The sequence below is a fragment of the Belonocnema kinseyi genome, chromosome 2, assembly GCF_010883055.1.
Source record: "Belonocnema kinseyi isolate 2016_QV_RU_SX_M_011 chromosome 2, B_treatae_v1, whole genome shotgun sequence".
In the NCBI taxonomy this organism is placed as follows: domain Eukaryota; kingdom Metazoa; phylum Arthropoda; class Insecta; order Hymenoptera; family Cynipidae; genus Belonocnema; species Belonocnema kinseyi.
The window spans coordinates 107,416,556-107,429,047 of record NC_046658.1 but is presented as its reverse complement, the minus strand read 5'-3'; the positions used below and the strand labels follow the sequence as shown (position 1 = coordinate 107,429,047).

Genomic DNA, 12,492 nt, shown 5'->3' with positions numbered 1-12,492 from the left:
GTCTGCTACTGAGATAAATGATTCCTCGTTATTCTGGATACGTTACGTTCAATCCTAATCGTTTGCTCACGACATTACTTTTTTAAAGAATGATGAGTCTCTCTCTGCTAAGTCTCCTTTGAAACGGCTTAATCCATTTATCGATTGTAATGGAATTATTCGTCTTGGTGGCCGGTTACGTCAATCAAAATTACCGGTGTATCAGGAATCTCCCGCCATTTTGCCTAAGCATGTGATATCGACTCTTATATTAGAGCAATTTCATCGCAACCTCTTACACGCCGGAATTCAATTAACGCTTTACATGGCTCGTACCAAATACTGGGTTATTAGAGCTCGCAGTGAAGTTAGGACGATTGTCCATCGCTGTCTTGTGTGCGTACGTGATAAGGCTAAAACGGAAACTCAATTGATGGGCAAGCTTCCAACCCCTAGAGTGACACCCTCACGTCCTTTTTCTCATACTGGAATTGACTATGCAGGTCCATATTTTGTTCGCTCTAGTTCGGGTCGCGGCATAAAATCGCACAAGGCTTGGATCTCGATTTTCGTTTGCTTTGCTGTAAAAGCAATTCACTTAGAATTAGTTCATGATTATACTACAGCCTCGTTCATTGCCGCATTTAGACGTTTTGTTTTGCGACGCAGTATTCCGACTGATTTATATAGTGATAATGGCCCGAATTTTCGCAGTGCTGATCGAGAGCTTTCGCAAGCTTTCCGAAAGGTTCGAGAAGATCCGAACTTGATATCTCATTTAACATCGGATGGCACAACTTGGCATTTTATCCCTTCCATCGCCCCACATTTTGGAGGGCTATGGGAGGCCGGCGTCAAAAGCGTTAAGCTTCACTTACGAATATTATTGTCCAATTCTACTCCAACGGTGGAGGAATTTGAGACACTTTTGTGCCAAATCGAGAGTTGTTTAAATTCCTGGCCTCTTGTGCCTGCCAATGATGATCCGGAAAGTTGCGAGGTGCTCACTCCTGGTCACTTTTTAAGTGGGACAGCGTTAACAGTTGTACCTACCGTTTCAGTTTTTGATGTATCTGAAAATCTCTTGTCTCGCTGACAATTTTACCAAACAATTGTAGAAAACTTTTGGCGCTTGTGGTCTCGTGATTATTTACAATCATCGCAGCAGCGAACCAAGTGGTTTTCACGTCGACCTAATGTTAAAGTAGGAGATCTTGTACTTTTAAGAAACGTAACTCTTCCCCCCGCTGAGTGGGAAATGGCCCGTGTTACTGAATGTATTAAAGGACGAGATGGGGCCGTTCGAGTCGTTCATGTAAAGACTGCGCATTCTGAGTTTGACCGACCCATCTCACAATTAGTCGTCTTGCCTATTTCTAACGAATCATAATTGTATCAAATTATCTTTATTATTGATATCTTGCATCTCTTTTGCATTATTTTTTGTAAGCTTTATCGCGATTATTATTGCGATCTTTTGGTAAATCTCGCAAGGTGGCCGGTATGTTTGAGATTAAATTATTATGCCGGTTTTTTATTGAACGCTCCTGAGCGTCGACTCGTCGGCTGGGTTCGGGCGTTCTCGGTTTTGCTCGTCTCGGCATCGATCGCGGAGCAAGCAAGCTTTTTTTGATTCGATTTCTGATCGCTGACATGTTAACGCCGCTTGTGAAAACCTTTTGTGTGAGTCACCACTTGTATTGCCGAGTTGCGTTTTGGATATTTTGTGTATTAGTCTAATAAATACATTAACAATAAAGTGACTCAACTTTCTTCGTCGACATCCACTGCTACTATAACGAACAGCCATAACCATCAGGGCAAGAAAAAATATAATCTTTATTCTTGTCTTAATGGTTACGGACCAATTGGACTAGTTTCTTTATATTTTCTACCATTTCGAATTTTAAATTTGTTTCCAATTTTCTAACCTAATATTTCATCAATAAATTAGTTAGATTTTGTGAAATGATTATACTTAATTACTTGATTTAGTATAAAATTATTACTTTGATAAGCTTCAAATTGACGATGGTTCTTTTCAGCTTTGTTATTCCTCGTGATTTAGTTTTTAGATTTACGCGAAATCTCAAACTCAGACTGTAAATATTATCGAGAATCTTGCCCGATCTTGCTTGCATATGCCAGTCGGGAGCAAAGAAGATTAAACAAATGAATTCTAACAATATATTTTTAACAAAATTTTCTCACCTGAATCAATTGATGTTGTACTATTCATACTGTTTATGATTTCCGTTTTTTATTTTTCTAGATCCTCTTCCGTATTGAGCTGTCCTATGACTTCCTTTGGGAGGTTCGATGTACTCAAACCCACTTTTGCTTTGCAGCCAAATATAGCTTCGTAGGGCGACTGTTGTACACCTTGGCGGAAAGAATGATTTTTCATAATTTGGAGGAATCGAAGACCTCCTGCCCAGTGCTTTGTTTGATTAGTCTGCATCCATGTAGTTAGTATATTTTAGATATCTTAGTTTGCGCGTTCAACGGATCCTTGACTTTGACTATGCCGAGGTTTTCCATGTACGATCCTCAGCTCAGGCCCCATATTCTTCAATTCGTTAATTATTTTATTTGCAAATTCTATTCCATTATCTGACTGTAATACACTCAGAGCACCGATTGCCGTGAAAATATCTACTAAATTATAAGCAACTTCTTCTTCTTTTTTCGATTTTAGCGGTCGTAATAAAAGGAATTTTGTCAAATGGTCTTGATAATTTAGAATAAATGTATACACTCCCTCAGCACTAGTTTGCATATCGATAAGATCAACTTAACACCGAAAATTAAATTCATTGAAAAGTATAGCTTTTGTAATTAAAACCTTTTTTGGTTTATGTTTATTTATGTTTGCATTATCTTTTACCGCATTTTGCACAGTTTGGCTGAAAAAATGTAATTTTTGGATTTTTCACTATTCTGTACGCTGTCAACATTTGAATTTTCGATTTTTTAAGAAAATTCAAAAAGTTGTTATGATAATCTTGTAGGGCATTCAAAAAGCAAAATTTTTCTTCTCTTGACTTTTTTTTCACAAATCTAATACCTTCTCTGATGGGAATGTAATATATGATACTAAAAATATTTAAATAGTATTCAATATACAATATCCTGAAGGATTTCGTATGAAAATGAAAGTAGTTAGAATCTAACATAATATAGGTTCATTCTAATGCAAATAAGCATTAGCTAGAATATTTTGATTAATTTAATAACCATTCTTGTCACTAAACAAAAAAAATATATATATATATATATATATGTATTGTAGCACTCTTAAAACTCAAGACGTTCCAATACTTTAAAAATTAATTTTGTCTCACACTTCTAACCAGAGGCCGAAAAAGAATTTTATGTATTCATTTAGAACGATAGAAAGTAAAGTTAACTCTATGCCTCAGGAGGGCTCTGTTCTAGAGTCAAAACGAGTTGGGCAATTTGAGAAAATAAAGAAAAGCAGATGAAGAAAATGGCCATACAGAGGGATTTATTTATTTAATTCCGTATTTCTCATAAGACCCTTTAAATCCTTCAATAACACAAAGATTATTCAGGCAGCCTAGTAAAAATATAATTAACTCCACCCCGATAGAGTTTAGAATTTTATTTTTAGAAAATACACGTATGATGCATAATTGGGTTTTCTAATGTATTTTGTTCTATGTAGCAGTTCTGATGCCCTACAGATTATCCTCCCAATAATATTCTTTAATAGAGTCTCTTAAATATTTTAGTATATAGTCTGTAATATATAGCCTTTTACCCTTTCTATTGCTTATGCTAACTTAATCTGCACTTTTACCCCCTTCCGTATCAAAATAATAAAATGTTCAGCCAAGCAATACAGTTTTTAACTGTGTTAAGTCTAGGGTAAACCAAACATGGGCTTAAATCGAAAATCTAGCGTATCTCAGTAATAAAATAAGGCCACTGGTGGGAGCCCAGATTTATTTGTTTTACTTTGGAAATAAAAGCATGAATCCTATTTAAAAACAGGACTATATGCATTCTCTTGCTGATATCAAGCTGATACGCTTTTCCAGTGCGATATGTAATATCTTAAATAAACTGTAAAAATATACGAACATTATTTTCGCTTACTAAAATAGACTTATTTGTTAATTGCATTTCTAGAATTGTTAGATAAGTTTTATGAGATTTTGATAATTATAATGTCTGCCCAGGAAAAAATATTATGGTTAGTTTATACATAGTGTGAAGTATTACATGAAATATTCATTTGTTTTATACGTTTTTTGTATAAAACAAATGAATATTGTATATAATACTTCACACCAAGCTACAAAATAATGTAATCATACTTTGGATGACAGTTTTAATTAGTGCATATAAGACAATCAAATAACATTAAAGAAAAAATGTTTTAATTACAGATTTAGGTTTTTTAATGTACTATGGTGTTGTTTTGAAAAAAATCTGATGGAACACTCTAAATAATTATAAAAACGCTCATAAGTTTAAAAAGGTGAATTTCAAATTTCATTATACCTTCCGTATTGAGGAACTATACTTCCGTGTGAAGTTCCTCGCGAAAGCTTGTCAGATTCTTTTTAACAGTGCAAAAACATATTGTTGTTTTTTATTACAATCACTTTCTATCACTATAGCGATTTTGTACACAATAAGCGTTTTGCACATTTTTAGCCATCCTGGTCCGTTATTACTGAAAATATCTTCATTTTTTTCGCTTTGATCACCCTTTCTTCGATTAGAGTAATCTAAACTTTTTAAATTTATTTTTATGTACATATAAAATTGAATGGCTCTCGAAAAAGTAACGATGAAGATTTGTCAAGAGACTGTCGAGATACTCTTGTCTATATTTATAATTAGCAATGGTACTTCCGTAAGAATAATTGCCTTGTTAAATAATAAAACAGTTTTCTATGGTCGTAAGGGTTCACAGAGAAGATACTCGGGCGTAAAATGTATCCTATCATTAAGATAATTACAATCGATTACGGCTTTTAACAACAAATGCGACATTGTCTTTCGCAATGGATATGTCTTTCGTATGCAGAATTATAAATTAAAATCAATATTGGAGGAAGTGGGGACTAAAAACACATCATTCAGTTGCAAGCCTTCGATGACTTCTGTACTATATTCCAACGAATAAAACATACATTAAGTACCTACAATAAAATTGGTCTGCGAAAGAATATCCTCCTTCGCTCCAGTGTTAAACATTACGTTTATAAGACTTTTAAGTCCTTATTGATAAGAAGTCTAAGATGAACCCGATTAATGCAAGACCAGATGACAGTGTTTTATCAAAAAGATCAATGAAAGACATCTTACCATCAACATTCTTTGTAATGAAATTTTGTGGTCTTTGGGAACCATGGGATTTAAATCCTTTTTTTAAAGTCGTTTATACCGCTTTTAGGATTATTGCTTTGCTTGCTATGCTTACGGTTGGCATATCACTGGTGTGCCTTATAATATTTACATCTAAAAACACAACAGAAGTATTTCTTGAAAATTGCTTTTTATTGTTTACGTTATTTAATGCTTGGGTTAAAGCGTTAATACTTTTTCTCAGGAGTAACGATATAAAGTGGCTATTAAAAGTATTATTGGAAGATCAGTGCCAACCTTTTGATTCTACAGAAAAAGAAATACAGGAAAAATTTGACAAATATGCATGGTGAGTTAAAATTAAAAATTGTTTATTAAAATCTGAAGAAAAATGTTACTCTCAAATATTAGTTTTTATCACTTATGATTTTTTCCCCCTATTTTAATATTTTCAACTGTCTGCAGCATCTATACCTATCTTTAGGATTAATTTATTTTTTGACCAGGAATTTTTTTATTCGCATATACCTTGTAAAAAACCCTATTCAATTTTCAATAATGTCATAATTAGTTAATTGATGGCGTTTAGAATTAAATAATTTCAGTTTGATATTTTATAAGTTGGATAAGTCTAAATTAGTAGCTTATGAAATATTGAATAACTTTGAATTCAATCTTTAAAAATCATTCAATTTTATTTCAAATCAGAACGAAAAATTTGCAATGAGGAGAGTGCAGTTTAGAAAATTAAAGTCTCTTAATACTTTCAACGATTATAAATTTACTTCGTTCAAAATTGAATGGACTAATTGTTGCTAAATCTAAAATTGTTCAATTAAAAATGAAATAATATCAAATGAATGCCATTGAAAAATCTTGAATTAGAATACTTCAGTAACCGGGAAAAAGTTGTGGATAACGTAAAATTAATACAAGTCAATTTTTCAAGGAATCTGCATTATCATCATTATTATCACTGCTGATAATACAGATTTCTTGAAAAATTGACTTGCATTAATAGGTAACAACTTGCAAAAAAATGCGCGTGTTTATGAAAAGGAATTCTTCTTTCGATCTCTCTAGTAGCTTAAGGAAACAGCATCCGACCGGCAATCGAAAGATCTGTAGTTTGTTTCTCAGTGGAGAGAAGGAGAATACCTTTTAAGAAAAAATGTTATTAAAATTTTTTAAATTTATAGTCCCATCTAGTCTGCAAAGACTTTAAGAATTTATGTTATTTGAAGAGTCATCTTAGATTGATAGTGTTTATTTCTATTTTCACGATGGGTGAAGAAGATATCTATACTGATCGGTGGTTACCATCTTTCTGATGGTAATACAAATTACTTGAGAAATGTATTACTAAATCTAGTATATACACCAAACTCTCGCGTTTAGTCATCCCGTTCTCAGCCTTCCTAGAACTGCTGGCTTCCTCAGTTTCTCAGGGGAGCAGAGCGAGAGCGGTTGGGATATTATATATAGATATATATTCCAATTAGAAATGAGTCAGGTGGCTCTCACTGTTTACGTTTCGATCCCCCCGAAATCAGTCCAAGGATATTTGAAGACAACCCCCGACACTCGACTGAAAGCGAGACTTTGGTGTATATACATAGTTCGGAATGTGAAGTATTCTTAAGTTTACGTCTGTTAAACAGACATTATTATAGTTATAAGAAAAATAGTTATAAAAAAATAGCAGTTATAAGGAAAAAAAACCTTTCCTGTCCGACTTCTTCTAGACGATTTATTTAGAATTACACAAGAAATTTTCAAAATTGGACCGAAATTATGCAAAAAAAATGTTTATATTTAAATTAGATCAATTATCTGAAAAATATAAAGTATTTATTATAGTTATTACATTTTCTTTGGTGACATAACTATAATAACTGCTTTTCATTTTTGCAGTTATAAACATTAGATATTTCATTTCACAAGTAACGCATCTAAGTATAGACTTCGCTCTCTTTTATCCATTCGATTTTTGGTTCAGAATTCATCTCTTTTAGGTAAAAAAATCTACTGGTTGGCTGAGAGACTGAACTTTTTTGATGACTTTTTTGAAAATTTGAAATGTATTCTCATTATTCAATTTTTTAATGAAATTTAATTAATTTGTTAAGAATTCAACTATTTTTTTAAGAAGTTATCTTTTTTATCGAAGATTTTAATATGGTTTGGCTGAAAATTGTTCCTTTTAGATTGAACATATTTGTTTAAGAATTTGAAAATTCTACCATTTGGTTAGAAATTATTCTGTCCTCTTTGAAAATTCTTTCTTCTAAAGCATTCGAGTTTTTAGCTTGAAAACTTAACTCTTTCGTTAAAAAAGTAATCCATTTTAGCAAAAAATTCAAAAATTTTTATGGAAAATAGAATATATTTTGAGAAGAAATCTTAAGCATTTGATATTGAAAAAATGTAATTAAAAAATATACATTAATTTTACACTGGAACTTGGATTGTAGCAGGAGACAGATCTCTAAATGGTGGTAATCTGATGAAAAAATCAGTCCGATTTCAAAACGTTATTGTGCAATTCTAAATAAAGAGGGTGAGTCGGAAAGGTAATGCTTATCTTATAAATACGAAGTTTAATTCTATTATATTTTGCAGGAAGTGTACTCTATGGTATTCAAATTGTGTTGGAATATGTACGATAATAACGTACTTCGCTATATTTTCTAAACAAGGAGATGAGAGAATAGAAATGTTGAATGTGTGGCGTCCGTATAACTTAAAAGTGCATTTATACTTTTGGATCACTTGGATTCATGAATTTTTAGGGCATATTGTAACAGCCAGTGTTCATGTAGCTGCCGATACATTGATACCTGGATTAATGATCCAACTATGTTGTCAACTGAAATTCTTGCGTCACCGATTGAACAAGTTTTCTCGTCGGACTGAGGATTTTTCAAAGGCTGATGTCGGAAAGCAAAACGTATTAGAAAGATATTTGATTTCGGCAACTGTTAGACATCACAATATCATATATGAGTAAGTTGATAAAAATTGCGATGAACATTAACACGAGTCTTCTTTTAGTGTGTCATAGCATTAACCCCACATCGTACACTTTATTTGTTTTTTTAATAAAACTGAATTAATGCGACACATTTTTACAGAAAATTCCGTGTTTTTAATAAAAATAGCTCTAATTAACAGAACCTCGGGACAAATCTTTCATGATCGGACTGGAGACTGGAAGATGTTATTTTGTGTTCGTAGTTTGGGCATTGTTACATTTCTACACTTTATTTGGGGTTTGAATTTGAAGCATTCTAATATCCTTGGCGATTAATCTCATTCGCGCCCACCAAATGCGGAACTAATACTATCAATGCTCCTGCGCGGTCGCGTGGGCATTAGTAGCAGGAAAGTTAAATTAGTATCCCACACAATATAAATATGATATTCTTTACAGCTTAAAGATCTAATTGAATTTGGAAAAATAGAAATTATCAGCATACGAAAAGCTGAATTGTATACTAAAAAAGGCATTTTTAATTAAAAAAAGGGAATTCAATAAAATACAAAAATTTTTTACTAGAAAAGATCACTTTTCAATTAAATATAGAGTAGTTAAATTTGTAGTTAAAAACAAAAATTTTACCAAAAATAAAGAGAATTTTCTACAAAATAGTTAAATTTTCAGAAAACAAATTTTTCCAACTAAATTGATGAATCGTCTACAAAAAAACTAAATTTCTAACAAAGTAATTCCACTTTCAACCAGAAAATATAAAGAAAAAAAACGTTAAAATTATTTGAAATCGCTTCAAGTTATTGAAATTAATTGAAAATTCCTTGGAATATTTTCAAATGTCCTAAAATATTTGAAATTCTTTAAAATCTCTTGAAATTTTTCAAAGCTCTTGAAAATCTGAAAAATGTTATACTAACCAATTGAAATTAATTGAAAATGCCTTGGAATGTTTTAAAAATCCTAAAATATTTAAAATCCTTTGAAATCTCTTAAAAATTTTCAAATCTCTTGAAAATCTTAAAATTCTCATACAAAATGATTGAAATCAATTGAAAATACCTTGGAATCTATTCAAATATCTTAAGGTATATCAAATCCTTTATAATCTCATATTAAATTACTGTAATAAATTAAAAATTCCTCGACATCTTTTAAAAAATCCTCAAATATTTAAAATTCTTAAAAATCTTTTAAATCTCTTGAAATTTTTTAAAACTCTCGAAATTATCTTGAAATTTTAAAAATACCCTGAAATATTTCAAATCCTTTAAAATCTCATACTAAATGTCAGTAATCAATTTAAAATTCCTTGGAATATTATAAAATTCTCTCAAATTTTTCAAATCCTTTAAAATCTTTTGAGATACCTAGAACTTTTTTTTTATGATTTCCAAAGTACTTTTGAATTTTTAAAAATAACGCTTGTAAAAATTTTTTAATTCTTTGAAATTCCTTTAAATTATAAAAATTAATTTGTAAATTCCTTGAAAGCTTTTAAAACATCCTCAAATATTTAAAATCCCTAAAAATCCTTTAAAATTTCTTGAAATTTTTTCAAGTTTCAGATTGAAATTTAGAAAACTTTTAAAAATTTTAGAAGAGTTATTTTAAAAAATTTCAAAGTACTTCAGAAATCTTAAACAAAAGTTCTAGGTATTTCAAAAGACTTTGAAAGATTTGAAAAATTTTAGAGAATTTCAAAAGATTTCAAGGAAATTTCAATTGATTACAGTAATTTAATATGAGATTTTTATGAATTCGAAATATTTCAGGGTATTTTTGAAATTTCAACATATTTTCACGAGCTTTAAAAAATTTCAAGAGATTTCAAAAGATTTCAAAAGATTTTAAATATGTAAGGATGTTTTAAAAGAGGGCTAAGGATTTTCATCTTATTTTTATAATTTTAAGGAATTTCAAAGAAATAAAAAAAATTTTGAAGGGTTATTTTAAAAAATTCCAAAGTACTTTAGAAATCTTTAAAAAAAAGTTATAGGTATTTCAAAATATTTTGAAGTATTCGAAAAATTTGAAAGAATTTGAAAAGGTTCCAAGAAATATTAAATTGATTACAGTAAGAACTTGAAAAACGGTAAAGCTGCTGGGGTAGACGGTATTAACGCTGAAATGCTTAAACACGGTGGCGTGTGCATATCACGCAGACTATGCGAATTGATAAATTTATGTTTCGAGACGGGAGACGTCCCAGACGATTAGAAAAAAGAGATTATCGTACCAATATACAAGAGAAAGGGAGACAAAAGCGACTGCAATAATTACAGAGGGATTAACTTATTAAGCACCGTAAGCCACCCACGCCTTAACTTGACAGACTGTACCAGGAACGGGAAGATAAATGAGGAATTAGATGCACGCATAAACGAAGGTAAGAAGGTTATTGGTAGAGCAGGTCCCCTTATCAGAAGTAAAAATATATCAAATAAAGCTAAAATGGCAATACATAATTCTATATTTGTACCGACTCTACTATACGGTAGCGAGACATGGACTTATCATGAAAAAGATAAGAGTAAAATTAACGCAATTGACATGAGATTCATGCGCTCAATATGCGGGAAAACCCTGATGGGCAAAGTAAGTAACGAGATAATTCTAAAAGAATGTGGTGCAGAAGAGACGCTAGTGGACACATGGAAAAGAAATCGGTTAAGATGGTTCGGACATGTTGAGAGAATGCCAAATGAACGACTAACGAAACAAGTGTATCAAGGTAAAGTGAATGGCAGCGTGCCCAGAGGTAGACCGTGGAAAGAATGGTTAGAATGTGTGAATGAGACCCTAGTTAGAAGAGACATAAGAAGTCACAGAAACACGCGAGCCTGCATGAAAAAATGCACGGACATAAAAGAAGCTAGAGAAGTATGCCAGGACAGGAAAGTATGCCAGCAAATCGTTAATAAAAAGAGTGTCAGTAGAGTGAATGACGCCTGAAATAAAAGACCTTGGCCACTAATGGACCCAATTGGGGAACCTTACATAACGACTTCGTTAGGTTCTTCGCTTGGGGTGATTGCTAAACAGATTGATCAGCAACCTGGGTCGGAGCAGTATTGCGGAACGAACGTGTTATTTACTTAAATAGCACGAGAATTCTGGATTAATCTGAAAAATCTCTATCCCTTCCACACACTACTCCTTTTCCCTGCCGAGTGAGTCACGCCTACCCCGAAAGGGAAATGGCTTAATGGTGTAATAATAATAATAAAATTTAATATGAGATTTTAAAGGATTTAAAATATTTCATGGTTTTTTACAAATTTTAAGATATTTTCAAGAGCTTTAAAAGATTTCAAGAGACTTCAAAAGCTTTTTACAGATTTGAGGATGTTTTAAAAAATGTCAAGGAATTTTCAAATTATTTTCTTAATTTTAAAGAATTTTCAATTAATTACGGTAATTTAATATGAGATTTTGAAAGATTTGATATATTTCAGAAAATTTTAATAGATTCCAAGGAATTTTCAATTTATTTCTATAATTTATTACGAGATTTTAAAAGATTTGAAATTTTTGAGGGTATTTTTAAAATTACAAGGAATTTTCAAGATATTTTAAAGGATTTTGAATATTTTAGGATGTTTCAAAACATACCAAGGAATTTTCAATTAATTTTAGTAACTTAAAGCGATTTCAAAGAATTTTAACGATGTTTGTTCATCAATTAATTTTGTTTGACTACAAATTTAAATATTCTATGTTTCGTTGAAAAGTGATAATTTTAGATGAAATTTTGTGTATTTTATTGAATACACGTCTTTCTTGGTAGAAAATTAATATTTTTTGTCGAAAATTTAACTATGATTAAACATTAATTTTTTGTATAGAAAATTAATTTTGGTGGAAAATAAATTTCTTTTGTGCAAAATTGATGTGTTTGATAGAAAACACGTTTTTTAGTATACAATTCAGCTTTTTGGATGAAAATTTAACTTTTTGTTTAAATATTTTACCATTTTGTTGAAAACAATTTTTAAAAAATTTTTCTAATTTATGTATTTTATTCAAAACTCATTTTTTTACAGAAAACTAATCGTTTCAATTTATTTCAAATGGGGATCGACATATAAATAGAAGACTACTGAAATTTTCCGAAGCTTTCAGATCAGCAATTATCGTGAAGCAGAAAACCTGAGAAAACCGAAGTTCGAGTCGTG

The 12,492-nt window shown here is 31.1% G+C and overlaps 2 protein-coding genes across 2 annotated transcripts in view; both read left to right on the top strand.

The window, feature by feature from the left end:
- The first annotated feature begins 304 nt into the window (after positions 1-304).
- Positions 305-1,075, top strand: LOC117182934. The gene has a single exon (XM_033376049.1). It carries the CDS (start codon positions 305-307, stop codon positions 1,073-1,075), a length of 771 nt encoding a protein of 256 aa, XP_033231940.1.
- A 4,051-nt stretch (positions 1,076-5,126) lies between these two features.
- LOC117182933 (odorant receptor 46a-like) overlaps positions 5,127-12,492 on the top strand; it is a 30,975-nt gene continuing 23,609 nt past the window's right edge. Inside the window, exons 1-2 of the mRNA XM_033376048.1 lie at positions 5,127-5,671; positions 7,945-8,328. Coding sequence (XP_033231939.1) covers positions 5,256-5,671; positions 7,945-8,328 — 800 coding nt within the window. The 5' untranslated portion in view covers positions 5,127-5,255. The remainder of the gene's footprint in view (positions 5,672-7,944; positions 8,329-12,492) is intronic.